The sequence below is a fragment of the Chionomys nivalis genome, chromosome 9, assembly GCF_950005125.1.
Source record: "Chionomys nivalis chromosome 9, mChiNiv1.1, whole genome shotgun sequence".
Taxonomy (NCBI): Eukaryota; Metazoa; Chordata; class Mammalia; order Rodentia; family Cricetidae; genus Chionomys; species Chionomys nivalis.
This window is the reverse complement of record NC_080094.1, coordinates 82666295-82693908: the sequence shown is the minus strand read 5'-3', so window position 1 is coordinate 82693908 and position 27614 is coordinate 82666295. Positions and strand designations below refer to the sequence as shown.

The following is a 27614-nucleotide window of genomic DNA, read 5'->3' as shown; positions in this document are numbered from 1 at the left end:
GTTAGGGCGGAGGCGGGGCGCATAGCCAGACTTGGCCGCCTTGTTCCTCCCCAGCCCGCGAGGGGGCGCCTTGTCCCCATGACAACGCCGACAACCCCCCTCACCCCCTCCCCCGGAGGGCAGCGCCCGAGGCTAATCCGCCCTGGAGGCTGTGGGCGGTGCCCATGGTGCTGGAGCCCCGAGTCGCGGGCGAATTCCCGGGAGGGGTGCAAGCAACAAGGGTGTCCAACGCTCCTGGTGGTGACCCCCGCGCGTCGCCGCTGGGTGACCGGCCCCGAGCGGGCGGTGCGTCCCACCACGATTGGCTGCTTCCCTGTGACATCACGCGGCTCGGGGAAAAGTGCGAGCGTGAGCGCGAGTCGGAGCCACAGCGCCAGGAGCTGCAGGCGAAGCAGGGGCCGCCCCTTGACACCCCGTCCCCGCCCCCGGTCTACGGCCCATTCGCCCACCTCGCCGACTCGCGAGGCCTCCAGCTTGTCCCGCCGTCTGTCCGACGCCAGCGGACCAAGACAGAAGCAGCGGGTGAGTAACTCCGCGGGGGCGAGGGGCTCCTGTGCAAGACAACGATGTGAGGCCCCGGGACCCACTGGGGGTCTCCAGAGGTGGCTCCCAGACCCCCGCAAGTGTCAAGCGCGGTGCAGAAGGACCGGGGAGCTCAGAGGTTGGGGGGGCCCTCTTGAAAGAAGGGCTCTGGGTCTCTGAAAGGTTTCTCCAGGTGCGCCTCCAGAGACTGATGATCATCCAGGAGGCTAGGGGCTGAAGAGTTTCAGCCCACAGACCCAGCCCTAAAGCCAGGCAACCGTCGGGTCAGGACCCACACTCCCTCATTCCCTCCGGTTGGCTGCTCTATAGGACGCCGGAAGAAGAAGCCCAAGGCGCCCTTTTCCCGCCCGTCCCTCCGCCCTCCCTTACCACCTTGGCCCACCCGGATCTACCAGCACATTCTAGCCAGTAGAGTCCTCTGTCCGCGACCTTGAGCCCCGACGGAAAACACCCCTGTTTTCTCCTGGCACCCTTCCTCCTCTTCAGGACTAAACCTTGCGTTTACCCATCCGGGGAGATAGTCTCCTGGTTCCCCACCCTCCCAGCTCTCAGAGGAAGTGTTGGGCACAATGACTTGGCCCAATATCCTGCGCCCCTCTCCCTTCCCCTTAAGTACATAGGTTTCTCTCCGCCCCAGGGACAGATCTGTGGCCATAGCTTTCCTAAAATGATCGCTTAATAGTCGAAAACCTACCCCACGAGCCACCCCACGGGCGCCCAAAGCACCCTTTCCCGTCTTGTCCCCAGCAGGGAAAGGGGCTCGAGGACCCACAGAAGCACAGCCCACGCCCAGAGACTACAGGAACTGCGTGCCTAGGGGGGTTGATGGGAGGGCGGGGCATCCGAGAATCTTGGCCCTTTCGACCGGGACGCAGAGGAACCCAGACGTGGAGGAGAGGCGAGGTGGGCAAAGGGTAATAAACCCTGAGGTGGCCTCTTAGGTATACTTGAGTCCACGGCTTGTGAACTCGGTGCCTATTTTGACTGATGGGACTAGATAGGGCCTTTCCAGCGGGTGCGGGTTGAAGAGTGAACCTCGGCTGGGCTCCCCATTTGGAGGTTCTGCCCTGCCTTCAATGCGTGGGGTACTCTGAACTGAGCCCAGTGACCCTCATGGCTCGATTGGGCGACTATCGCAGAGACTTCTCGTCAGAAGTCCACGGCTGGGACTGCGTGCTCTCTATTCTTGAGAATGCAGACAGGGCCAGGCGCCCAGGCCACTAAGATAGTGGTTCCAAAGTAAGGGTTTCCTCGCAACCAAAATTTTGATCTTTTCTCGACCCTTTCCCCACCCACAGGCCGGGCGCTTCCCGGCCGTTCCCGCCATAGGCTTTGGATGTGACTGGTCACTCGCTGATGGTCCAGCATTTGCTCTTCACACAAGTTCGCAGGTACACCGACCCAAGCCGTGAGCTTGGGCCAGCCCATAGCACCTTAGGCACGCACACACATGCACATGCACGTGTCCACATGGCGCTGGCATGCTCACGCGCTCAAAGGCACACCGGTATCCAGGCGTGGCGGTGCGCACACTGGCACATGCAGGAAGCTACGAGTGTCTACTCGCACTCTCGGAGTCACACACAAACAGAACTTGCACTCGCGTTCCCACCTACACGTTTCTTGATGGGTGCCTTGCAAGATGCTGATGGAATCCCGACGCCCTAAAGTTTCTCATCCTTGAGCCCCCGGTCAAACCTAGGGAACCTTTGTGGCGGCTTAGAGCTACGGAGTCTGTCGGTGTTCTCTTCCCTTTGGCCCCTTGTAAAAGAAGCCCTGCCCTGAGGCTTTTCTGTATTCGCGATTTGCACTGGGACTTGGGGACGTGGCGAACACTAACTCGGGGTCCGGATCTGGCACCCGGGGACCGACATTGCCATCTAGCGGTGCGCACAGGTCAGGGCGACGGCTGCTAGCCTTCCCAGATCTAGTTGGGGCGGGTTCTGGGAAAATTGTGTCCACGGGTGTTGCAGTGTGAACGTCTGAGAGAGAATCAGAGAGGTCCGGAAAGAAAACTGAGACCGAATTGAGAAAACTGGATTTTACCCAACCTGCATCTGGCAGGGCCCGGGAAAACCAAGCCACCCAGCATTCATCTGGTCACTTACTTGAGGCTGTGTCTGGTTCCAGGAGGACAAAAGGTCAAACCCAAGCTGGATGGAATATGAGGGTTCCACGCCTGAGACGCATCTGATGGGCTTCTCTCTGGTGTGGTTTGGGAGGTACCTTGGAGATCAGAGAGTGTCTTTGGGTGGTAATCCTGACCCAACTCTTCTCGAACGGGATGGCTTTCACCGAGTTCATTAACACGAAACTCCTCTGTAAGACGAGGCTCGCAATAGCGCAACGCCTTTTCTGGCTGCTGTAGGCATTAAACGTGACCATCTATAGGAAAGGCTCCAAGGGGCTCCTGACTCAGGTTAACACTCAATAATCAAGACTTTTGCTGTGTTTTCCTATGTCGCCTTCTCCCCACCCCTACCTGCTTCCTAACCTGCTGGCTGCTGGCTTTCGTCTGGCCCTGAGAGAGTAGTGAGGTTTTCCTTGGTATGCACTAATGTCTCCCTCCTGGCTCTTACGCCTGCCTCTGCCAGCAAGTGTCCTGGGAAAGGTGGCTCAGCTTGATGCTACTACCGTTCTAAACTGATGCTTGGAGCTCCATTTTAGGGTCCTTGGCGCTGAAGGACGCTGTGGAGACTCTTAGAAGGACCCATCTGTCTTACCCTTGACTCCTTGGGTGACCTTGGAGGCATCATTACCCCCTCTCCTCATGTCCTTCTTTGACCCAAGGATTTAGAGTAGGAGAATTTAATTTTGAAGTTAACGGCAGGGTCCTGTGTCTTCTGTGGCGGGGGAGGGGGGCGCTGGAGGACTGGGGCCAAGCTTAGCATGTGCCTGCAGCCCGCAGTACCATTTCCAGTTGGAGAGCAAACTGTGGCGCTGACAGGATCACCTGGCTATTCAAAGACTGTGATGGGACGAGATCCTCTATTTTGTAAATGAAGGAGTTAAGACCTAGGAGGACAGATGGCTCTCCTCAGACAGTCCAGCTAGGCCTTGCTGGCCTCTACTGAACCAGGCTGCAGACTGGGTGCGTCTTCCTCCACAGCCGGCTGCTGTACCCTCGTTTCCTCGTTCACACACACAGACAGACGCACAGAATTGCGTATACAACCTGCGTGTGGCTGAGATGGGGCCTGTGTGCGTATGTGGAATGGTTGTGTGTTGGCGGGTGTGAAGGAGGCTGGGCTGAGCGGCTGCCCTGGCACAGTGTGCTGGGCGTGGGCCTCCCTCACATGTATGGAAGAGGAAGGGGGGGGAGAGCTGAAGGGAGCCTGGTGGGAGGGAAGCAGACTCGGGAGGGGCCTTGTCGGACTTCAGCCGGGTCATTCTCTGTGTGGGATGTGAACTCTGAGAGGCTGGCTGCAGGATGATTCCCAGGGGAGGTTAGACTGGCCTGGGTTCTGAGGACTCAGCTGCTGGGTCCTTTACATTTCTGATTTCTTGTGTTTGGAGCCCTGGGGCGCTGAGAGCCCACCACTACCCTGCAGTGCCCACGCATCCCCTGGGGCTGGGCTGGGGAGGCAACGCAGAGCTTGAATCCTCTCACTTCCCTACTCCTCTCCTGGCGTCCCAGCTCGCACCTCACCTCCCTTCTCTTGAGGGCATCAGGTCCTGTGTCTTAGTTCTAGGACCATCTTCTTTGCCCCTCAAATGCACTCTACCAGCAACGGGACATCAAGGAAACACGGAACCCCATTTATTTAAATAACTGCAGAGGTTATTTAACACGCCTGTGCCCGTTTCCTCAAGGTTCGTCATGACGATGCCTGTCACAGAATGTAGGAATTTAGGAGACTGCTGATGCCGGCCACTGACGCCGCTCCTGCATTGTGGCCTGCGTCTGCAGTGTAGATGAGGGGGTCGAGAACAAGTCTCCAGAGCTCGGCCATATTTGGTTAAGACACGCCCAAGTGGCTGGTTGTGGTGGTACATGCCTTTAATTCCAGCCCTCTAGAGACAGACAGGAAGATCAAACTCTGTGAGTTTGAGGTCAGCCTGTTAGGTAAGACCCTATCTCAAGAAAGAAAGAAAGAAAGAAAGAAAGAAAGAAAGAAAGAAAGAAAGAAAGAAAGAAAGAAAGAAAGAAAGGAAAGAAAGAAAGAAAGAAAGAAAGAAAGAAAAGAAAGAAAGAAAGAAAGAAAGAAAGAAAGAAAGAAAGAAAGAAAGAAAAGGAAAGAAGGAAGAAAGAAAGAAAGGGAAAAGAAAGGAAGGAAGACGAAAGAAAAGAAATGGCCAAGCAGGGCTGACTATGTGGCCGAGAGGTCTGTGCGTGTGGTGCACGTCTACGCGTGTGGTCTGTGCGTGCACGTCTACCACATGTGGTCTGTGGTGCACGTCTACCGCATGTGGTATGTGGTGCACGTCTACGCGTGTGGTCTGTGGTGTACGTCTACCGCGTGTGGTCTGTGCGTGTGGTGCACGTCTACCGCGTGTGGTCTGTGCATGCACGTCTACTGTGTGTGGTGCTGGGCACAATCCTCGGTACCCGAGAAGCAGGCTTGGAAGGACATGAGTGAGGGAGCGAATGATCCAACACTTCTCTCTGTCTCCACCTTGCAGTCTGGGACATTCCTCACACTGCCTTTGCTTTCCTGGGCTCCATATACTGACCTGTCCCTGTCCCGGCTATGTGCCACAACTCTTCGCATGGCCGTCTCCTTGTCGTTGTTCCGTCATCTCCCGGGAGGCTCATGATCATCCGCAAGGAACAACCCCTCTCCTGTCTTGACTCACTTCTGTTACCCTTCTCTGTCTTATTTTCCTTTCCTCACGCTTCTTTCTCTCCCCAAACTGGGCTGTCCGTTCTGTGATGGGAACCATGAGTGTTTCATTTGCTTCTGATCTCAGCCCTGAGCTGACGCCAGCGCGGGGCCTCCAGGAGGCTCTCAGATCTACTCACTTTATGAGTGAACACTGCGGGACAGTGTGCCTGAGCGCCCTAACTTCTTCCCGGGTGACCTTCCTCCTGCCATGTGGCCCCTCATCCTCTTCAACAACTCACCCCTTCCTGTCTCCTTCCCCTCCAGCCACTGCCCACCTGTACCCAGCTGGGCTCAGCATGGCGAACTTCACACCTGGCAATGGCAGCTCAGCCAATCAGTCTGTGCGCCTGGTCACGGCCACCCATAATCACCTGGAGACAGTGGAGATGGTGTTCATCGCCACAGTGACAGGCTCACTGAGCCTGGTGACTGTTGTGGGTAACATCCTGGTGATGCTGTCCATCAAAGTCAACAGGCAGCTGCAGACAGTCAACAACTACTTTCTGTTCAGCCTGGCATGCGCGGATCTCATCATAGGTGCGTTCTCCATGAACCTCTACACCGTGTACATCATCAAGGGCTACTGGCCCCTGGGCGCGGTGGTCTGTGACCTGTGGCTGGCCCTGGACTATGTAGTGAGCAATGCCTCCGTCATGAACCTTCTCATCATCAGCTTTGACCGCTACTTCTGCGTCACCAAACCCCTCACCTACCCTGCCCGCCGCACTACTAAAATGGCAGGCCTCATGATTGCGGCTGCCTGGGTCCTGTCCTTTGTGCTCTGGGCCCCCGCCATCTTGTTCTGGCAGTTTGTGGTGGGCAAGAGGACAGTGCCTGATAACCAGTGTTTCATCCAGTTCTTGTCCAACCCGGCAGTGACCTTTGGCACAGCCATTGCTGCCTTCTATCTGCCCGTGGTCATCATGACGGTGCTGTATATTCACATCTCACTCGCAAGTCGCAGTCGAGTCCACAAGCATCGACCTGAGGGCCCCAAGGAGAAGAAGGCCAAGACTCTGGCTTTCCTCAAGAGCCCCCTGATGAAGCCGAGTATCAAGAAACCTCCACCAGGGGGCGCTTCTCGAGAGGAACTGCGCAACGGGAAGCTAGAAGAGGCCCCTCCGCCAGCCCTGCCCCCGCCTCCACGCCCAGTGACCGACAAGGACACTTCCAATGAGTCGAGCTCGGGCAGCGCCACCCAGAACACCAAGGAACGGCCACCCACAGAGCTGTCCACCACAGAGGCCACCACACCAGCCCTGCCCGCCCCTACCCTGCAGCCACGAACCCTCAACCCAGCTTCTAAATGGTCCAAGATTCAGATTGTCACCAAGCAGACAGGCAATGAGTGTGTGACAGCCATCGAGATTGTACCGGCCACTCCAGCTGGCATGCGCCCAGCAGCTAATGTGGCCCGAAAGTTCGCCAGCATTGCTCGCAACCAGGTGCGGAAGAAGCGACAGATGGCGGCCCGCGAGCGCAAAGTGACTCGGACCATCTTTGCCATCCTGCTGGCCTTCATCCTCACCTGGACACCCTACAATGTCATGGTCCTGGTGAACACCTTTTGCCAGAGCTGTATCCCTGAGAGGGTGTGGTCCATTGGCTACTGGCTCTGCTACGTCAACAGCACCATCAACCCAGCCTGCTATGCACTTTGCAATGCAACTTTCAAAAAGACCTTCCGGCACCTCCTGCTGTGCCAGTATCGGAACATCGGCACAGCCAGGTAGACAGGCAGGTGCCCTAGGAGGTGCTGGTGTCATGAGTGTGTACCGGGGAACCACACGGGCTCACCGGCTGTGGAGGAGCAAGTAGGCGGCCCCGTTCTGAGTTCGCATCTGCTAAAGAGAACAGGTCTCTTTACAGTGAGGCACAAGAAGCTCTTCGCTGGGTTTGGAGGGTAGATCTTTACCAAAGCCCGGAGCTCAGCCCCGGACGGTCTGAACTGGCACCACCTGGCCCCTATCTGTCACCCTGCCTCAGGAGGATGGAGGACAATGACTGGAGTGGGCAGCGGCCCTGTCAAGGCCATCAGCGGAGATGGAAGAACCAATAGGAGAGCAGAGGCCAGGAGCAAAGGAGCCAGGCTTGGAGGGGTGGGGCACCCCGTTCTGCTGTCATCGGTGCTTTCCGCCTCCCTGCACCCCCTCCCCCTGCATGTAGGCTCGGCCCTTCCCTGCCCCCAATTCCCTCTCCAGGGTGAGAGATTCAGCCAGGCTGAGGTGCCCACTGACACTTGGCCCCTTCCCTGGCCAGCAGTCACATCTGGATGGGGCAACTGGGAAACCAAGCTAAGAAGCTGATACAGACTACAGGGGACCAAGACTGGGTCAAACAGTAGTGAATCTTACTGTAAAGAGCACCGCCCCCCCATAGGCTTCAAACGAAGGGCAGTATTCTCCTCTACCTCTGCAGAAGGGAGGCCCAAGAGAAAGTGTGGTGTGGGGGGGTGAACTTGGTGATGGTGCAGGTGAGGCAAGCACCTTCATCTCCCCGGTGAGAACCCTCCAGACTGGCAGGAGCCTGGACCAAGACTCTTAACTAGGTGAGGCATCTGGGTTCTCTTCCCTAAGCCCAGCCCTGTGGTTCCCGGGAGAGATGACACCCAGGGGGCTCTGCTCTTTCCTGAGCTGTTGGGAGCACTTCCTAGTGGGCCTCAACTCCCTTCAACCCGTCTTTCCCCACCCCAACCCCAACAAAACTCTATGGCGAACTCCCTGGGAAGGAACTTTTATATATTAAAAAAGAAGCTTTTATTGGAGAAAAAAATGTGAGTTTATTTTACTCATTTCTTAACATATCAGGGTAGGGAAAACAAAATGGGGTGCTGGGAATCAGATCCCTCTGGGGAGGTTCAAGCTTCCCAGAATCCCTTGTGCTTGTCCCTCCCCACTTTGGGCACTTGGTGTGGGGTGAGAAGGCAGCGGCAGGGCGTGATTGACAAAGCTGTGGAAGACAAAAGGCACTGGTGGGTTCTATTTTGGGCCCGTGAGAGAGAAGCTTCCTTCAGGGACCCAGGTAGGCCAGAGGCTCTCCAGCATCCTGAGATCAGTCTTTTCCTTTCCCTTTCTTGGCTGGAAAACAAGAAACGCTCTTGTTAGGTGACTGGGTGAGACCCGCCCACAACAAGGAGAGAAAATCCTGCCCCCTAGTGGTCTTTGATCAGTTAACCTGGAAGTGGATGAAAAGGGCAGCCATTGTGATGCCAACTTTCGTATTCCCACAACTTTTTACCCCCCCCCCCCACCTCTTCTTCTTCTTCTTCTTCTTTTTTTTTTTCTGTAGCCTTGAAGTCACGGCTATCTTACTGCTTCAGCCCTGCCTGGTTTTCGACTTTCTGTTTGCATCCAGGATTAGAGTATGTCTGTGTTTCTCACCTGGGAAGTGGGCAGACTGATCTCTGCCCTGTTGGCCTCAATGGTAGTTGTGGGTCAGGCAGCAGCATGGCCCTTTGGGACATCTTTCCTATAGTTTTAAGGGCACCCTACCCAACCCTCCTCAGGTGACAAAGACAGGCCTTTTCCAGGATGAAAATCGGACGATCCAACAGAAAGAGTAGCTCCTATTTGGGCAAAGAGGTTTAGCACCTCCTTCAAGTACCGGCCCATTTCCAACTCTAAGACCGCTCTGAAAAGATGGCGCGAAGTCCCTAACCAGATCCACAGCCCCACCGTATTCACTGACCTTTGGTCTTCGACTTGGTCTTCGAGGCGCAGGGCTTGGTCACGCGGATGGTCTCCTGGCACTGGGCATTGTAGCGAGCCTTCTTCAGGGTCCCTTGGCGTGCTCTGGTGCCGGTGCTTCCATCACACGACCCCCAGTTCTCAAACTTGTACTTGCAGTCGGCTGATGGGAGAGTGGCCCCACGGGGTGAGAAACAGGAGGCTTGTGGCTGCCCCCTGCCTTCCTGCCCTCCTCCTGTACCCCACCTCACCTCCAAATTCCTTCTTCCAGTTGCAGGGCACCTTGCAATGGATGCGTTGGGTCTGGGCTCCGCAGGTACCCTCGCGGAAACCCATGCCGCAGTCTTTGCTGCTGGGGATGCAGGGCCCCCAGGTCCACTCCGAACACTCGCTCCCCAGGCTGCCCTTCTTCACCTTGTCTATAAAGTGCAAGGAACAGAGTTAAGACTTGGCGTGCACAGAAACTCCTTGGAGACTAATCCCTAAGTCATGCGGCCTCACTTGCCCTTCCCGGCCTTTTACTCCTGAGCCCACCCTATCCCATCACCTTTCTTTTTGGCCACAGCGGACGTGAGCGCCAGGAGGGCAAGAATGGCTAGAAGGAAGAAGCCTCGGTGCTGCATCCTAGAGGAAAAGTTTGGGTTAGAGTTTCCTGCCCATTCCCTTCCCCGATGGGGACAACACCTTCCACCCCGAGGGGCCGACGGAGGGAGGACTTGAAGCCGCAATTCCGGGACTCAGCGTAGCCCTCCACCCCCCGCCTCAGTCTCCTTGGTGGCTGCAGCCTGGAGGGACTGAAGCCATGGCTGCTGTGCGCGCTCACTCGCTCACTGTCGATGGATGCTTCGCTCCCTCCCGCTACAGCTACGGTCCGCCAAGACCACTGAGGCCCCTTTTGTCTCCAGAACCGGTCTGAGCCGGTCACATGGGCCCCCGCCCCTCCCCCCACTCCCATGGAAGGACCCGCCCCGCCCCCTCCCCTCAAACCCGCACCTCCTCAGACCCCCTAGTCCCCGCCTCCACCCCCGCCCCTAGTCGCTCTCCCGCGCCTGCCCCTCACCTCTGATCTCTGAGTCTCTGGCCCTGGAGCTCCGTCTTGCCCCTCCACTCCTGGCTCAAAGTCCTCTCACGGGCTCTGGAGCCGCAGCACCCTTCCTTCTCCCGCCTCCCCCTTCCCTGGTTTGGACTTGTCCCCTTTGCCGACAGCTCTCAGGACACCGCTTCGCTTGCCCTCTGTGGGGCCCGAGTCTGCCTGGTGTCACAGGCCCAGCAAGGCCTCTCATCCATGATGCTAACCTTCGGAACCTGGCTCATCTCCTACTTGTTGGGGATCAGATCACTCAGAGGGCAAGGAGGGGCTTTAATGTGTAGGGGAGCTGAGTATCCGGGACCCCAGTTGGCTGGGGACAAGCAAAGCTCAAGACCCTTTTTCTAGTGAGGTTAGGAGGATGAGAGGGGGGCGGGGGCGGGGGCGCAGGCCTGAGATTGGTAAACCTCGTAGCTGACAGGGCTGAGAAGTTCCAGACCAGGCTTCACTGAAGGTGATAACCGCCCACCCCTGACCCTGGGGCCTCAGGCTCACCTCAACCAGTCGTCGTCCCCCCCCCCCCCCCGCCCCGCCCCTCCCCCCACTACAGGCCAGGGGGAGGGGGCTGCGGGACTGCTCCAGGGCAAGAACCCACGCCCGCCCCCGCCCCACCCCTTTTACTTTCATTGTTATCGCCCCAGCAGGAGCGGGAAGCAGAGGAAATCAGCTCCGCCTCTGGCCCTGGGAGCCTAAGCCGCTAGGCAGAGGTCAGGAGCCGGGCAAACCCATCCCAGCTAGGTACCCCTGTAACGGTCTGAGATACTGGTGACCATTCCCCAACTCTAAGTTAACCAGGCACACGCTGCTGCTTATCAGAGACCCACACAAGGAAAAAGAAAACAAGAAAGGAAAAAAAATTCACTTTACTGAGTCACACCCAGCTGTAAACAAGTCACCGTGGGAGCCCCACCCCCCACCCCAGGCCATACAGTCTGAAAAGAAATGACTGGGTACATGAGGATCACCAGGGTAGGTGCCAAGCAGGGCCGCGGGCAGGTGAATACAGCAGGCTCTTCAGTTTCTGGGAGGCCCTGGTCTGAGCGAAGGGCTAGGCACCCCGAAGCCTCCTGACAGTCCAAAGGACCAGGCGGCTAGCAAACGGCCTGCTGCGAGCAGGCCTTCCTGTCGGTGCCTTCCATCTGCCATGGTGAGGGGAAGGCTGCCCTTAGGGATCCGCCAGCCCATCTCCTGTTCCCCATGAACACAGGGACAGGCGAGAGTCCAGCTCCTCAGAGTCCAGCCCTAGATCTGAGCGGCTTCTCGGGGGTGGCACGGGGCTCCTTCCCCGGGGCAGGGTCCCTCCATGGCCATCCGACAGGAATGTGGCAGTGAGGTGGGCAAAGGACGCTGTGGTCCTCTGTAGTGTCCCTACACAGCCGTCTCCTGGTCCTCACGCTGGATCATCTGGTAGTGCTGTCTGTTCTCCAGGTAAGCGGCCAGCTCTGTGTCCTGAGCCTTCTCAGCTCGCTGCCGGGGAGTGTCGCCCTGGAAAAGGGTGGAAGGGCCCCAAGGCCTTAAGAGAGGGCCTGTGAGGGAGGGGTAACCTCACAGGTTACAAGGTTTTCCCCTCCTGGCTCAGGTTTCTCAAGGCCTGGATTAAGTTGGAAACAGCTTCAAGTTTCCTAGCCCTGCCCCCAATTTCTGGAAAAGGGCGGGTTTGGGTTCTGCCAGGCTCACCTGCTGGTCTGTCTTCATGAGGGAGGCCCCAGCTTCCACGATGTAGTGGCAGATGGTGCGCTGGCCCAGGGCAGCTGCCTGGTGGAGACAGGTCTCCCCACTGGGGGGCAGGGGCTGCTTGTGGACACTTTCCAACAGCCAGCGGAAAGGGCAGGAGTTTGACGAGGGGGGAGGGGTACCCCATGCTGGCCAAAAAGGGTTCTTGGGCTTTGAGTGACCAGATGGTTAGGACTGAGGGAAGGTGGTTTTCAGGTGGGCCAGGGGCTCTGTTCCAGTACTCACTTCTCCTCCACAGCATCAAGGATCTCTGGCGGTGCTGAGGACGAAAGGTACTCAGAGCCTGACAGCCCCTTTCTTCCCACCCAGGCCCAGGCCCAGGAGCACAGCTTACCATGGTCCAGCAGATAGCGGACCACTTCCTTACTGCCAGTGCTGACTGCGTGGTGCAAGAGTGTGCGGCTCTGCTGGTCCCGGTGCATGAGGTCACCTCCTGCTCGGTGTAGCTCCTGGAGCTGAGGACAAAGGGCGGGGCAGAGCAGAGCTGGGTCTCCCTCCCTCCACAAGCATGGACCCAGGCATAGGCTCACACAGGTCACACTAGAAGCCTTTGAGGGTTTTGCTGTTTTGAGATAAGTTGTCTCTATGTAGTCCTGGCTGTCCTGGAACTATGTAAATCAGACTGGTCTAGAATTCAGAGATCCTCCTGCCTCTGCCTCCCGAGAGCTGGGATTAAAGGTATATGTCACCACAGGTGGCTTCTGAGGGTCTCTTTGGGTGTCATTAGAGATACAAGTCTTCTCGTCTGACATGTGAGGACTCCCCCAAAATGTACAGCCAACCAAGCTCTGGAGCCTGCAATTCCTTTAAGATTGACTCCGGTCCAAGTACCAGGGACAGAAAGACTGGGTGAGGTAGCCCCTAGCAGCAAGTCACCTAGACAGGGCAATCCCATATGGAGGACCAGCTGATGACAAGTGCCTAATACCGCCCAGGGTAAGGGCTCCAGGGGCAAGGCTAAGCTCTGACTGGTACCTTGCAGAAGTCATTCCTCTTGGCAGCTTCAATCAGCTCTTCACCTGCACAGAACATCTGTCCATCAGACCCTGAGGTCAGTGGCCTGGGCATGACTTGATGTGTGAACAGTGTGTGTGATGATGGACCACTGTCCAGGGTAGGAACCACTGTCCAGGGTAGGAACCCTCTGGGGCACATGATAACACGGGACTCAATGGCTGACTCCCACTGAACCTCACACATAGACCAAGGAAAGGAGAGTGGCAGGACCCTAGGGAGAGACCTCACCTTGAGGCGGTGCAGCATCCCCCTGCAGTGACCTGCAAACAGAACAGGGTGAGTTGTGACCCAGCGCAGCCCAGTTGGCCACCTTCTCTATCTAGCCCCAACTATATTGGCCTTCATTTTTTCAAGTCTATTGAGTGCTTCCTGCACATCACACACTGTGAAGAACAAGCAGGGAGCCATACGGCTCCCATCTGAGCTCAGAGACATAAGCCAACCAGGAAATAAGGAATCTGGAAGTGCTATTGAACACAACGGGGCAGGGTGACCAAGCAGTTGGGAACTAAAGACTGGATACTTCCCAACCTTCAGGTGGCATTCCTGGAAAAGATCCCCCTGAGAGGGAGAAGCCAAGCTGAGACTGAGGGGTGGGGTGTCTGAAAAGAGGCAAGTGGGAGGCAGCAAGTCTAAAGTCCAGAGGATGGCCTGGGACCTCAGGGGACAAGGGACAGACAGGCCAGGAGGCCCAGGACTGAAGGGCTGCTGAGGAAGAGGGATTCTGGGCTGGGGAGTGGCCTGTGTGGCCCTGCACTTGTTCAGATGGTAGGGAGCATCCTAGCAGAGGGACAGAGCCTGCCCCCCTGAGTGCTTATGCTGTGTCTAAAGGCGGGAATTCCAAGCCTGCAGCCAGCAGACAGGGTTTAGGGGCTCTGGGACTCACCGGGGTATAGGGGAGCAGGGGGAGGCAGGGAGCGGGGAGGTAGGGGTGGGGAGGTCAGGCCGTGCTGACGCCCCCAGCAGCTCAGGGTCTAGGATATAAATCTCATCCTGGGCAATCTCCGTCACATAGTTGAGGTGCTCCTGTGGAGGAGGGTTAGAACTGAAGGTCAGTGCCAGCACATATGGCCTTTAGTCCCTAGTGGTGGGGGTGGGGCTAGGGCAGCAAGCAAGGCAACAGACCTAGAGAAACCTCTCTCAGAGCAGGAACCTCGGTGGAGGTGGCAGGGAGACTGGGGTAGTCCGTCTTCCTGTTCAGCCCAGTCCCTCACCTCTATATGTGGCATTCACCAGCACAACAACTACTTCCCACTGCTAAGCCAGGTGATCCAGCCCTGGCTATTTTCTTCTGCTTCCCTGGATAGCACTGTGCTTCGAGGCCCTCCCTTCCACCCACCCAGAAAGCCTTTTCTGGGTATGCCAGCTTTTTCTGTTGGCACCATCCCTGAGCATTCCTGGAGGGTGGGGACATGTGATCCACAGCCACAGGCATGTGAGGAGATTATGGCCGTGAGGCTGTGGTGAGCATGCTTGGCTTGTGGGGCTAACCCTGAAGCTTGCCTGCAGAGGTGCGAGTGTGCAGGGTTCAGAAACTGGCTGCAATGCTTACCTGTGCCCTGTCGATCCTGTAGAAGCGGCTGGCGGTGGTAGCTGGAGAAGAGATGCCTCGCTGAGTATGGGGAAGGTCCTTGGCCTAGCCCAGGTTCCCCCAAAGGAGGGCTAGCGGGACAGAGCCCAGCGCTGCCTAGAACTGACCCTTCAAGGCAGACTCACCATCCAAGAAACACCACTTAGAGGATAGCTGGTGGCATGTCAGGGACTTGGCTCCAGTGCCATCGGGCTCCTGTAAGACAGAAGCAGAAGTCAGAGTGGGCCACAGATAGTCTGGGGAGGAAGCTCGGGTGCCCCCACCTCGTCCTGCTTACACCGCTTACCTGCTGGAGTCTCTCAATGTGGGCACGGCAGAGCTCCAGGTCGCTGTCCCCAGGGACCACCACAGTGCCCAGAGGCACAGCTGGAAGACAGAGGGGCCTTTCAGCAGCTGGCTGCATGTCCCTGCTGCATGTCTGCAGGCAGCCCAACAGCTGCTCACCCCTACCTGCCCCAGCCCTGCTGCCACTCACAGGCCTCCTTGAGCTGCTCCTTGTCATAGTGCAGAGCCTCATAGTCGTGCATGCTGACCCTGCTCACCTGGATCCGCAGCTGCTCGGGGACTGGCTGCTGACTGTAGGGTGGGACCAATGACAAGGAACTCAGCCAGGACCCTGTCTAGGACACCAGTCCTCAGCTGGGCACAAGACCGGATGCTAAGAGGAGCATGCTAAGCAAGTACTCTCTTATCACCAGACTACAAGTCCCCTTTGCAGGGCAGGAAACCAAAGCTCAAGTAAATCAGTCTTGGCTCCAGGCCCCTCGGTACACAGTGGCTACCATGGACCTACTCGCTGTGCAGTGGGGCAGCACTCCGGCGCTTGGCCTTCTGCACCATGGTCGCTTGGTTGCGCAGGGCGATTCGAATACGTGATGCCGCAAGCTTGCAGGGCTCACCGTCCACCTGCACAGGGATGGCCTTGGCCGTGGTGAGCAGCACTTCTCGGCACTGGGTCAGCCGCTCTCCGTGTCCACCCACCTGCAGTGCTGCCTGTGGGCAAAGAGTGCTCAGGTCAAGTGGTGGGTGGGGCAAGATAAACACACTAGGGAACCCCAGACAATGCAGACTAGAGGGAAGAGGAAGAAGGCCAAGATGCCCAGCTAGGGGACTCAGGCCAAGAACGGAGCCGAGGTGAAGGGAAAAGAACAAACAGTTTAGGACAAGGAGCACTCACGAGGGATGTCATGGTGAAGCCGATGACCTCGAGGTAGCCATCATCATGCCGCTGGGGCTCGAAGTCATGGTGCTCCCCAGGGTGGCCCCAGGGCATGGTGCCTGCACAGTACCTAAGGGGAGGGAACAGATGGGCTCTGGCATGGACTCAGCAGGATGGAACAGCAGGGTCCACAGGAGCCCCATTTCCTCACCTGGGGATGTTCAGAAAAACGATGCACTGGGGTTTCAGGTCCTGGATCTTGGGGGTTAGGTCTATTCCATCACACTAGACACAGGAACAGGGGAATGTTGGGGAACACGTGTACCCTAATGGCCTCCCTCCTACTGGGCTCCACTGTGTGTCCGCCAGCCCTCCTTACCACCACGCGGATATGCTTGGCTAAGTCCTTGGAGCTGCCCATCAGGAAGTCAGAGAAAGCCGTCTGTTGGAGAGAGAGGGTGTGATAAACCACTGTGTCTGTCACAGGGGTCCTGTGAGCTGCACATGGGGCTGGGGGCTAGCTAGCCCCAGACTTACCCCAGCGTAGAACATCTTATTCCGAAAGCGGCTGTTGAACTTCTCTGGGTTGGCTTCTGTAGAGACAAGGGATAGTGAAGTCAGTCACCCTGCTGGAGCTTCCCAGGTTAGGAGAGGAAGACTAAGAGAGCAAGATCTGGCCCTCCTTGGAACACTCTTGAACCTCCCGTGCCTGCCCTGGCCCCCAGGTCCCCTCAGCAGGAGGATGCTAACCTCGGGACTCATGGAACTCCAGGGTGACATGGGCATCAAAGCCCAGACTGAAGTAGTTGTTGAAGACATCCAGGGGCAGCTAGAAAAATGTCAAGGCGAGGAAATGAGGAGGTGACTCCGGTGTCAGCCGTAGTCACTATCACCCCTTCTCAGTCCATCTACTTCTGAAGGCCTTTGAGTCAAGTCAACAGTGTGCCGAAGCTTCCCCAGCACCCCTGCAGCGCTGCTGGGGAGACCCTCTTCTAGCTGGGAGCGGGGAGGGCAGCCCCTTGGATGACCTGCTGGATCCTTGCAGCACTGCACCCCACATGCCATGCACTGCATCAACTCCAGAACAGTGGCCTATGTCTTGCCGTGGCTTAGAACAGAGGGGGGCATACAGGAGGCCCTAATCATGCACCAGGAGGCTGAGTAAGAAACCAGCCTGCAGTGGGCACCACTACACTCCTGGGACAGAAAAAGGCCAGAATGTGTAGAACTGGAAACTCAGCTTTCCAGAACCAGATAGTAAATGTGCAGAGTCCAGTCAGATCCTTAAGAATCCAGACTCAGCCAGCACTCGGGAGGCAGAGGCAGGCGAATCCCTGTGAGTTTGAGGCCTGGTCTACAGGAGCTAGTTCCAGGACAGGCTTCAAAACTACACAGAGAAATCCTATCTCGAAAAACCAAAAAAAAAAAAAAAAAAAAAAAAAGAATCCCAGGCTCACAAACCCCTGCCCGGTAGCCCTAGCTGACCTACCTGGTCAGTGGCTCCATCATCTCGCTCCTCAGGGCCTGCCTCAGGGTTGGGCTCTGCTCGGAGGTCCCAGCGGTCCAGCTGTACCACGTTCCCCTCCTCTACATGGGAAAGGATCTTTGACACAGGCTCATCTGTGTAACCCTGGTGGAAAGAGGCTGAGACTGAGCTTTCCCTGTGGTCAATGGATATACTTCCCCTCTGGCAACCCTGTTCTAAAGGGCACTTACCCCACCCCAGTTGAGGGTGCGGGCCAGGTCATTGCCGGTACCCAGGGGCAGGATGGCCACAGGGGGCGCTGGCTTTAAGCGCAGCTGGTCCAGGGTGGACAGAATCCAGCCAACCTGGAGGAGGACAGAGCACAGTGGATCAGTCAGGTCCACGATGGGGAGGAGTGCAGCAGGCATGAGGCCCACTTACAGAACTCACCGTGCCGTCACCCCCGCAAGCCAGAATCCTCAAATTATGCACTTTGCGGTACATTTCCAGCCTGGGCCAGGGGAGGACAGGAATAGGGTCAGGAGACATGTGACATACCATGAGCGAGGCAAGCCTCCACTGTCCCGGAGAACCTGGTAGAGTACTTACGCCTCCTTGGGTCCCCCCTGGCTCAGGTCAAAGACTTGTCGAGGATTCAGATACCACAGGAAAGACTGGATGATCTTAGCGCCCTGTAGGGACAGCCACAGGACAATGAGAGGAGGGGAATGAGGGGCACAGAGAGGAGACACGATCGTGGGAACCAGTTACGATAAACAGTGAGATGGGACAAGGTCCTCTCATGGTTCCTGGAAAAGCAAGGTAGGAGCTGAAGCCCCAAATGGTTGCTGAGAACCACTATGGACAGGTGGGTATAATACTGCCCCCCTAATCACTTGTGGGTGGAAAGCTTATACCTACCTGGTTGCCCCCACTCTTAGGGTTCACAAACACCAGCAGGGGCTTCATGAGGGGGGATGGGGTAGGCCTGATGATGAAGGGTCTCCAGCGGCCTTCCTGGGAGACAGAGAACCTATAAGGCGCTTTCCTGTCCTGGAGGCCCTAGCCTACATCCCCCTCAGCACCCGCTGCCACAAGTGAGCCCACCCACCCTCAATAGCAGACCTTCTACGAGCCTGTCTACAAGGAACATCCTCAGACCTCCAGAGCCAAACTGAGTCAGGCTAAACTGGCGGTATGGTCCAAGGCCCTGAACTGGTTCCTGGTCCCAACCACCCCAGCCCAGGCCTAACCTCGGGTCCTTTCTTGCTAGATCTCCTCTTGAAGGATGCTCTCTTTTTCTTCTTGCTGGCCTTGAGGGTATTCTGCAAAGGAATCGGGTGTGGATGAGCTGTGACTGGTAGGTCCCATGGGAGAGAGATGCTAAGAATAAAGGAAGGACTCACCTGGGGCCTCCGGGCCCGCAGGATCCAGGTGGGTGGGACGACCACCGCTGCGTGCACCCCCAGGGAGCAGGGCTCCTCAATCTGCTGCAGCATGAAGCAGGACACCTTGCTGTGGTACTGGAAGACAGCATTGGCAGGCTGAGCTGGGCCAGGCTGAGACTGGGGACCCACCAGACGCTCAGCTCAGGCTCACAGAGGACACTTACCGCCTGCTTGCACCAGGAGCAACTGATGGCCACAATCTCCTTGCTGTGGAAGGTAAACTTCTGCTGGAAGCCCTGTGTGGACAAGGTGGCCCAGTAGAGACCCAGCTGTACTGCCACCGCCGGCCTCTCCTCACCCATCCTATCTGTGCCATGTCCACAAATCATTGTCAATTGCTACTGTGTGTGGAGCATGGGGAATACAGAGGGCTGAGCCCATTTTTGAGAGTCTGTCTTACTGAAGGAGACAGACCAGCAGTCAACAAGTGGGTGAGCAACAGGGCTGTGTAGGGAAGACATCCTGAGCACCCAGGCCACTGTCCTCAGGAGGCAAGGAGCCTGCTGCCTAACTCAAGACATCACACACGACACTTCCTAAGTAACCACTGAATTAATGAATGTAGTTCTCAAAGGGTCCCTTTCTAGTTCAAAAGTCAAATCCCCCATCTCCCCTCCCTCGCTTACTCCAAAGACTGACTGAGTGGCAGCACGCCCGAGACTCCACTCCGGAGCTACTGCCAGTGTCCACACTGGATGCACAAGGCCAGTGAGCAGCACGTAGCTGGTGCCTTCACACACGGCCCTTACCTTTCCACAATGCCGACACTTGCCATCCTGGCGTCGCCTGTGTACCCAGTGGTGTCTTACGAAGGTTGGCTGGGGGAAGGGAGAAAGGTCATAGGAACAAGTGAGGGGTTGGACAGGTGCAGCCCTGAATTCAGTCCACAGGAAGCCCACTAAAGTCCCTTGTAGAAAGATGAAAGGGGCTGTAGACTTTTCTCCATGGCCTGGAGGGAAGGCTGAACCCCTTAATGCACATTCTGAACCCTATCCCTCTGCAGACAGGACCCCAGAACCTCAGCCTAGAAGCTGAACCCCCTGGTGGCACTCATCCCTCAGGAGCCTGGGCCGCCCTGCTCCTCACGGCTGCACACTCACCTCACGGACATTTCTGGAGCCTGATTCACGAAAGGATGGCTTACAGCGAAAATTGATCTGCGAAATATTGCAGTGAGCACCAAAATGTCAGAGCCTTCTTTGGACAAGATCTCCTAGAGTCAACCTCACAGGCAGGTAGAGCCCCAAATCACCCCAAGAGCCCCTTGGAACACGACTACCCCCTCTTAGAAGCCCTCCTGACCACTGGCCATAGGGGTCTTTCCTGTTTTTTTACTTAGTATACAAGGATGGAGAGGCTAGGGTGGAGGTGGGGGTTCATGTCCCCCTCACACGGTAGTGAGTGGGAGCACTATTTGATCATCTATTTCCCTCGCACCCTCCAGCGTTCCCAGCCCAAGTGAAGGCAGGAACCAATCCCTCCTGTGCAGACTGTGCAGACTGACCCCTGGAGACCCTTAGCCAATGTTCTTTTTTTTTTTTTGGTTTTTCGAGACAGGGTTTCTCTGTGGCTTTGGAGTCTGTCCTGGAACTAGCTCTGTAGACCAGGCTGGTCTCGAACTCACAGAGATCCACCTGCCTCTGCCTCCCGAGTGCTGGGATTAAAGGCGTGCGCCACCACCGCCCGGCTTCTTAGCCAATGTTCTAAGCCCAGGTTCATGGTCACCTTCCATAACAGGGTTGCATTTTCCTTCTCTCTCTCCCTCCTTCTATCTGTCTCTCTCGTATCTCTCTCTCTCTCTCTCTCTCTCTCTCTCTCTCTCTCTCACACACACACACACAGAGGAGAGAGAGAGAGAGAGAGAGAGAGAGAGAGAGAGAGAGAGAGAGAGAGAGAGCGCCCTGGCTGTCCTAGAACTCCCTACATAAACCAGGTTGGCTTTGAACTTGAAGAGATTGTCTTGCCTTCCAAATGCTGGGATTACAAGCATGCCCCACTATGCCCAGCCAGGAACACGTGTCTACTTTTCTCCCCACCAGTGCCTGCTTTGGTCTCAGAAGAACCATAGAAAAGCCTCACTGTACAATTCAGGGACTGGAGGAATCAGCCTAAACTAGCCTTGCTGGGGCATTTATGTTCTTAAAGACTTTGTCACATGATGGCCTGGACTTCCGCAAGCATGGGAGCCCTTATCTTCCACTCCAGGCCTAGTCCCTGTCTTGACAGGCACCTGGTCTGGCATTTCCCTTTCCTCCCACAGAAACGCTTGGAAAATGGTCCTTGGGAAATATCTCCCAGCGGTAGCATAGAAGGAACACAGGTGGGCGCACCACAGCTGAGCATCTGGAAGTTTGACTGTTTTGTTTTTATTTTCTAGAACTGGAGACTGAAGCTAGGACATTGCACACACGACAGCTGCTGGAGCCCACGCCCACAACGGCCCCTTTGAATGTAAGTAAGGCTGGATGTGGTAAAATGACACACTGGTCACCACCTGTTAACTCATGTCAATGGACCGCACCTGTAGGCCATGCTCACTCTAGAGTAGGGTGCGGCAGCTAACAAATGGGGAGAAGCAGGGCTAAAAGCAAGCACCTGACTCAGGGGCTTTGCTACTGTGCTTGGTGGGTCATTCCTGGCACGCCATGCTTGTGTAACCTGGATGTACATGGAGCTACAGGTGTGTATGTCAAGAATGCATCAGCATCCCAAGGTGAGGGCACAGAAGGCTGAGCAGCTGCACGTACCTTCTCCAGCTGTTCAATGCATGGGGTGTGCACCACAATCTTACAGGCTGCACACTTTCTTCTGGGCACTGACTTCTGCTGCAGGACAGAAAGAGGGGAGGCCCTGAGGCACCAGGTAACTCTACCTGAGATACCACCTCAGAGCAAGCAAAGAACACGTTCAATGTATGGGGATTCCAGTCCCAGCACCTGTCATTAGACATGACCCCCTTCCTCTCACCCCGGAACAGTTCACAGCAAGTGCAGGCAGGTGAGAGCAGTGCCCACCAAGGGCTGCAGCTGCTGCCTTGGAGGTCTAGACCCACTCCACCACCAGGGGGCAGCAGGCCCCACTGAGCTCACTCACCAGCATCCTAGCTACGCAGTACTGCTCCCCGACATAGCAGAAGTCACCGGACACGTTGGTCTCAAACCAGATGTGCTCCCCATACGCTGCTGACTCCTAACCCATGGGATGAGCAGGCTCAGTGCTTATCAGTCGCCCCAATCCTACCCATCACCTCCCGAGAAAAGCCTGCTATAGCCACCACAGTCTGCTTTCGTCTCTTGTTTTCCAAACTGCTTTAAGCCTGGCTCAAAAGCTGCTGCCTCCCCCTTGGAAGTCTGCCCAGACATGGGCACTTCTCTCCCAGTGGCCCACAAGCCCTGGGTCCTGACTGCTCAGGAGGATCAGAAGCCAGCAGGACTGGAACTGGGGAGTAGCTTCCTACCCTGCCTAGTACACAGATACTCACACTCCAGTCCACAGTGCTCCGGATCTGCCGCTCAGATTCACCACACGGGGCCCCAGGCGTGGGAGGAGGGGGTGCCAGGTGCTGGAGGCCTGACTTGGTGATGGCTTTCCTACAGAAAGAAGGACAACTGAAGCCCCAGGGCCAGCTACCCAGAAAAACGGCTTATAGCGACTTCCACAAAGTACAAGAGAGAAGTCCACAGAGGTCTCAGGCTCTTCAGCTCTTTTCAGCAGTGCCCCAAGTCGCTTCCAAGAGGGCCACCCCCAGACAAGGTAGAGCTTCAAAGCACTTCCTCTGAGATAGTCCCAAGGGGGCTACACCACACACCCTGCTGACCACTGCTATACCTACATAAGCAGGGTGTTCCAGGGCTGGGGTCCAGCTGACTTCCGCCTTAGAGCTACCTGGCGTCTGCGTGACAGTGGGCGCGCACGGGCAGGTACCATGAGGCCTGATGCAGTGCCCGAGGCTCTTTGGCTTCGGCCCCCAACACTGGGGTGTTGGCCTGAGGGCCACCTTTGGCTGAGGCGACGATAGTGCCCATGCAGGCCCCAAAGAGTATGGCCATACACCACGTCGGCAGGGAGCAGGTGGGAGGAAGCTCTGCGCAGGCACCGGGGTATGGGAAGCAATGGCCAGGTGCCCTGGTACAAAGAGGGCCTTGGTGTCCTGGAGCCCGGTTTGGCATCACTTGATGCCCCAGGTGTCTCATCTCCCTCCTGGGCACCTTCGTCCTCCTTCATGCCCACAAGCCCAGCCAACAGCACAGGTGCACCCAGAAGCTGGGCCCCAACAGTGGCAGGCTGTAGGATGGGCACCATATCCACCATGAAGCGGGGATTGCAGGCAGGGGGTGCAGTGCTGGAGCGCCTGCGGCTGGCACTTTGGGTGCCCACCCCGCAGCTGGGGAAACAGCCCTGGAGCTGTGCACTGGAGCGGCGCCTCTGAGCCAGTAAGGAGGAGGCCTGCCCCGCAGGAGAGCGGCGTCGAGCCTTGCCTGTGGGCAGCCCCATACCACTGGACGGCTGCAGCCTCTGTCCAGGACCTGGTGCCTTCTGCTGGAAATGCCTCCTAAAGAAGGGCTCCATACCAGGGGCTGTTGGGCATACAGACTCGGAGTGTCAGAAGCTGGGCCAAGCTGAAGCCCATCTGTGCCCCACGAGCAAAGAAGGGCCACTTAGGTGCTAGGGATGAGGACAGTCTGGCCTCCATGAAAATGCTTGCAGGTATCAGATGAGCAGGGAACCCAGGCTTACAGCTACGGGAAAGCAGACACTGTTCCTGGCTAGGATTCCCCAAATTCTACCCAGGAGTTTTCGGGAATGGGGCTTTACCTGCCCAGGCACTAGAACCAACAGAGACCTGAGCCCAACGGGTCTTCATCTACCTTGCAAGAAATGAAAACAAAAGGCAATCTGGGACCCAGACCATCCTACATGGACCATAGGGCCCTGGAGTCTTTCCCTCTCATCTGACCTTCCTTTTGCCCCAACATGGAACAGGTTGGGCTCCTCTCCTGGGATACAGTGCAACTAAATGAATGAATGAACAAACCAACAAACTCAGGCTATCTGCGAAGGATCTCGGTCCTGAGAAAATCTGTATCCTCAGCGTCAACCTTGGGTCCAGACATTGGGAAACCAGGCTTCTGAGAGTTAGAAAGGCATGCCCCTCTCCATGCCCAGGAAAGAGTGCTCTGGTCTTAACTTGGTAGATGCAGTAAGAGGCTTAGGCTAAAAGAAGAGCCTTCTGAATCCTGGATGCCATGTATATACATCTCTAAGAACTTCCTGGTACTGAGTGGCTGTTTCACTTTTCTAGAAAGCAGAGTGTGGATATCCCAAAGTGTGTTGCCTGAAAACCTCTAAGTCTTCCTGCCAGGGACCCAGTGTACCATTGTCCCCAGGCTTGAAGCCTCAGGCTAATAATTCTAAGCTTGAGATGACCCAGACTGCCTCCTACAGGAAGGCAAGGGCCTTGGTCTCCACCCCTGGTGTGTACCAGACCATGCGAGCTCTCCGAGACCCTTCCTTTCACCTGCTTCCCTATTCTACCTTTCCTCCTTCCCAGGCCACTGGGATCAGCTTCCTCTGCTTACACCTCTTCTACACTTGAGGATGGCAGGAAGCTCCCAGTCAGCTGAGGGTAATAGCTCCAAAGAACAGCCATGGAAGCCCAAGACACAGTCATGGAACAAGTCACAGACATGAACGAGTGACAGACAGTTTCTGCTGAAGCCTAGAGCAGGGACGAAGTACCCTTAACCATTAATGGGCAAGGGGAAGGACAGTCTGGGAGCACACTCCCTCCTGATATATGTAGCACCTGATCTCCCCAATCCTCCATCCATCCTTGCCATGGGTCTTGGGCAAGTAGCTTCAAGGCCGGTACAGGGTGTAACAGAGAAGGAAGTGGGCCCAGGGACGGAGCTCCCGCAATCAGTGAGCTGTGCTGGGAAAGCAGTGTTAAGACTGCACAGGAGGTGAGTTCCAGAAGTGAAAGAGCAGACACTAAGGACTGCTTTCCTCCCAAACACAGGGATATCCAGCTAATACTGACTGCGTCCACTATCTATACACACGCATGTGCACATGCGCGCACGTGCGCACGCGCACACACACACATACACGCACACACATGCACGCGCGCGCGCGCACACACACACATACACGTACGCACGCACATGCGCGCTCACACAGTGCCTGATGAGGAAACTAAGCCACAAAAGGGTAGCATACACAAAGCCCACAGGCAGACAGTACAGAGCAGATGTGGGACCCTGGATCTGTCCCCAGGGATGGGTAGAATACAAGGTTCTCTTGGACCCTGGGACAAGAATGAGACGGGCTAGAGAAAGGGCCCACAATATTAGTGCCCATCCTGCTCGCCCAGCATCTACCGTGACAGGCCTTGGTAAGCCCTTTACCATCTCACTGACTCCACTGCGCCCTCTGAGGTAAGAACGAGGTTCAGTGGTGAGAGCATGCCCAGAGTCTGGGTCCTGTGACCACGCCTACTTGAGTTAGGGTCTACTTTCTGTCCCAGGAAGAGGAAGCTGCAGGCCTCACTGCCTGCTGCCGCCAGGGCCCTTGCCTGCCAGGTCTCCACTAGGGTGTCAGCTTTCCCCAGCACTGCAGGCCCCGCTGTGACAGCTGCCCAGCCCGGAGGAGATTTGTCGCCGGGACATCACACCGCCTGGTGCTAGTGTTACCCAGAAAACAAAAGGCCACAGTTGGTGTGGGGGAGGTACTGCATGCTCTCTGGGCAGTGGTAAAGGCTGGGCCCTCCCTGCTGTCCCAGACCTGCATGACAAGATAAGAAGGAAGCAGCTCTTGTTAGGCAGTTTACACGTATGACTTTAGAATGCACACGCTGCTAGGTGCTCCCAGACACACCTGTAACAAGTGTTTCCTCAGCTGCCCAGGGGCGCAGCCTCCCAGTGGAACACAAGGCCAAGCCAGTGCAAATGACCACATACCATGGACCTCAGTTTCCCTGTTTGTTTAAGACTGTTAAGATTGTTTGACATCTTAGGAGAAGCTCCCCTGCTGGGCACTACCACTACCAAACACCACTGGGTTCCCACAGCCCCTCCTGCGGGTCCCATGTTTCCTGTTCAACTCATCTCTATAGAAACTTTGGTCTACTGGTCAGAGATTGCCTGACTCCTCACTTCCTATCTCTGAGAGGCTCCTCCAGGACCTAACCAGAGGCCCAGCTGGGCCTGGCAGCTCCTGTCTATTATCCCAGCACTTGGGAGGCTGAAACAGGAAGCTGTTAAGTTTTAAACCAACCTAGGCCACACTGTGAACCCACGCCAGCCTGGGCTCCAGTAGGTAACTGTCTTAAAAAGAGATTGTAACAACAATAGAGCTCAGCATGGTGGTGCACACCTTTAATCCCAGTGCACTTCTGTAAGCTAGAGCCACCCTGGTCAACAAAGAGTTCCAAGACAGCCAGGGCTATACAGTGTGACTCCATCTCAACTGATGAATTTAATTAGAAAACAAAACAAAACAAATAAAAGAAGCCCTGTTTAGGCCTGAGTCCTCCCACGGTCCAGCTATGAAGGGTCACTTCTCACCTCATTCTGTGTCACCTCCACACACCACATGGTACATGCAAAGGTCTTGGGGGAGGTCCGGGAAGATTCTCACATAGCAAAATGGATCCCCCCCACCTGCCCTGCCCAGGCTGCCAGGTCTTGTCTGGAGCAGCCAGCCACACTCAAGGAGGACAACACAAAAATGGCTCAGAGGGCTCCGCTAATCTCCACCTGACCCCGAGGATCCTGATGAGGACAGGGCTGATGGGAGGGGGGTGCCATGAGTGGGGAGCGTCCTTGATGAGCAGAGCTGCAGCAGAGCTAAGGCAGCTCCTGTGCAGTTCTTCCTCAGTCACCAGCTAGGCCAGGGTGATGTCTCACACTGATGCCAGCTACACTATGGAAAATCTGGTGTAGCGGGGCAACCTTGTCATCCCCAGCTCTTGGGGGCAAGGTCATCCTGGACTACACGGCAAGTTTACTGTCAGCCTGGGTTACATGACACATGTCTGAAAATAAGTAAATAAGCAAGCTACCATTTCAGAACCTAGCGTCTACCACCATGCCCTTCAGCAGATCAACTAGCCCTTCCAAATCTCCTTTCCCATGTACAAGATGGGGTCCCACCGCCCAACTTCAAAGGCTAGCATAAGGGACATTCTGCTGCAGTGATGCACACAAAGCGCTTCACGCTACCTGGCAGACCTGGACCACGGTGGAACCCCAGGGCCTGGGGAACCCAGAAAAGGAAGCAGGAACACCCAGCGTGGCCACCACCACCACCACATGAGGAACAAAGCCCTGCACCAGGCCACCTGGGTGTCCTCTCCTCCTGAGGAGTACCCTCCACACAACAGGCTAGTCCTCAGGGACTCTGCCACCAGAGGAGCCTGCACAGGACACAACTGGGTCCTGCCACAGTGGCTGTGTCATGCCATGGGACCTGTTCTATGAAGGCTGGGCCTGGGACAGGGCACCTGTACTCTGGAAGTCCCAGAATTGGGGTGGGGGAGAGAGCTGGGAAAGGGAGCCCGCTTCATCTAGGCTTGCCTGGGCAGGGTGCCGACTTTACCACATCTTCTCAGTAAAGAGATTCTGCCCAAACAAAACAAAAACACACATGTGAACAGGTAGGCCAATGCTGGAGGATATAAGTATGGCTAGATAGCCAATCGGCCATTTTAGATTCTGCCCAGGCTTGGTGGGCCCTCCAGGCCCTGTTCCTTTCCTATCAGATGCAGGGAGGGCTGGGAGAGGAGGCCCTCATCTAGAGATGGTGGCCTGGGCCCACCCTGATCTACCCTCCCCAAATGCACCCAGATAGTCGTAGGAGGGAGCAGGAGGCAAGTAAGAGAGGGGAGTCCCCCTCTGACCTGATCTGGAGATGGTGGTGCCTGGGCCCACCCTGATCTACCCTCCCCAAATGCACCCAGATAGTCGTAGGAGGGAGCAGGAGGTAAGTAAGAGAGGGGAGTCCCCTTTGACCTGATCTGGAAGGCAAGGCGGCAGGCAAGAGGCGGACAAGCAGGTTG

General features: G+C 56.4%; 3 protein-coding genes across 10 annotated transcripts in view; 1 reads left to right on the top strand and 2 right to left on the bottom strand.

Moving 5' to 3' along the window:
* Positions 1–382: 382 nt before the first annotated feature.
* On the top strand, positions 383–8103 carry Chrm4 (cholinergic receptor muscarinic 4). Its single transcript, XM_057781906.1, has 2 exons — positions 383–522; positions 5634–8103. Exon 2 carries the CDS (start codon positions 5666–5668, stop codon positions 7100–7102), a length of 1437 nt encoding a protein of 478 aa, XP_057637889.1. The 5' UTR covers positions 383–522; positions 5634–5665; the 3' UTR covers positions 7103–8103.
* Positions 8104–8113: 10 nt separating this feature from the next.
* On the bottom strand, positions 8114–10439 carry Mdk (midkine). The gene is made up of 4 exons (XM_057781907.1): positions 9603–10439; positions 9307–9474; positions 9057–9218; positions 8114–8446 (listed from the first exon to the last, which is right to left on the bottom strand). The coding sequence occupies exons 1-4, from the start codon at positions 9676–9678 to the stop codon at positions 8421–8423; spliced, it is 432 nt and encodes a 143-aa protein (XP_057637890.1). The 5' UTR covers positions 9679–10439; the 3' UTR covers positions 8114–8420.
* A 594-nt stretch (positions 10440–11033) lies between these two features.
* Positions 11034–27614, bottom strand: part of Dgkz (diacylglycerol kinase zeta) — a 41402-nt gene continuing 24821 nt past the window's right edge. For 2 of the 8 annotated variants that reach the window (XM_057780090.1, XM_057780093.1), the window contains exons 2-31: positions 22038–22146; positions 21650–21745; positions 21304–21381; positions 19657–19713; positions 19306–19374; positions 18721–18792; positions 18515–18631; positions 18362–18433; positions 18030–18125; positions 17718–17800; positions 17559–17619; positions 17360–17473; positions 17133–17273; positions 16394–16472; positions 16181–16236; positions 16023–16085; positions 15855–15928; positions 15662–15773; positions 15278–15477; positions 14960–15060; positions 14771–14850; positions 14610–14679; positions 14446–14486; positions 13780–13919; positions 13122–13153; positions 12852–12895; positions 12211–12331; positions 12102–12135; positions 11820–11919; positions 11034–11627 (exon numbers count right to left, since the gene is read on the bottom strand). In XM_057780090.1, coding sequence (XP_057636073.1) covers positions 11511–11627; positions 11820–11919; positions 12102–12135; positions 12211–12331; positions 12852–12895; positions 13122–13153; positions 13780–13919; positions 14446–14486; positions 14610–14679; positions 14771–14850; positions 14960–15060; positions 15278–15477; positions 15662–15773; positions 15855–15928; positions 16023–16085; positions 16181–16236; positions 16394–16472; positions 17133–17273; positions 17360–17473; positions 17559–17619; positions 17718–17800; positions 18030–18125; positions 18362–18433; positions 18515–18631; positions 18721–18792; positions 19306–19374; positions 19657–19713; positions 21304–21381; positions 21650–21745; positions 22038–22146 — 2629 coding nt within the window. In that variant the 3' untranslated portion in view covers positions 11034–11510. Of the gene's footprint in view, positions 11628–11819; positions 11920–12101; positions 12136–12210; positions 12332–12851; positions 12896–13121; positions 13154–13779; positions 13920–14445; positions 14487–14609; positions 14680–14770; positions 14851–14959; positions 15061–15277; positions 15478–15661; positions 15774–15854; positions 15929–16022; positions 16086–16180; positions 16237–16393; positions 16473–17132; positions 17274–17359; positions 17474–17558; positions 17620–17717; positions 17801–18029; positions 18126–18361; positions 18434–18514; positions 18632–18720; positions 18793–19305; positions 19375–19656; positions 19714–21303; positions 21382–21649; positions 21746–22037; positions 22147–22388; positions 23134–27614 lie in introns of those variants that run through there. The other 6 variants (XM_057780091.1, XM_057780095.1, XM_057780094.1 and 3 more) reach the window with 4 other exon arrangements.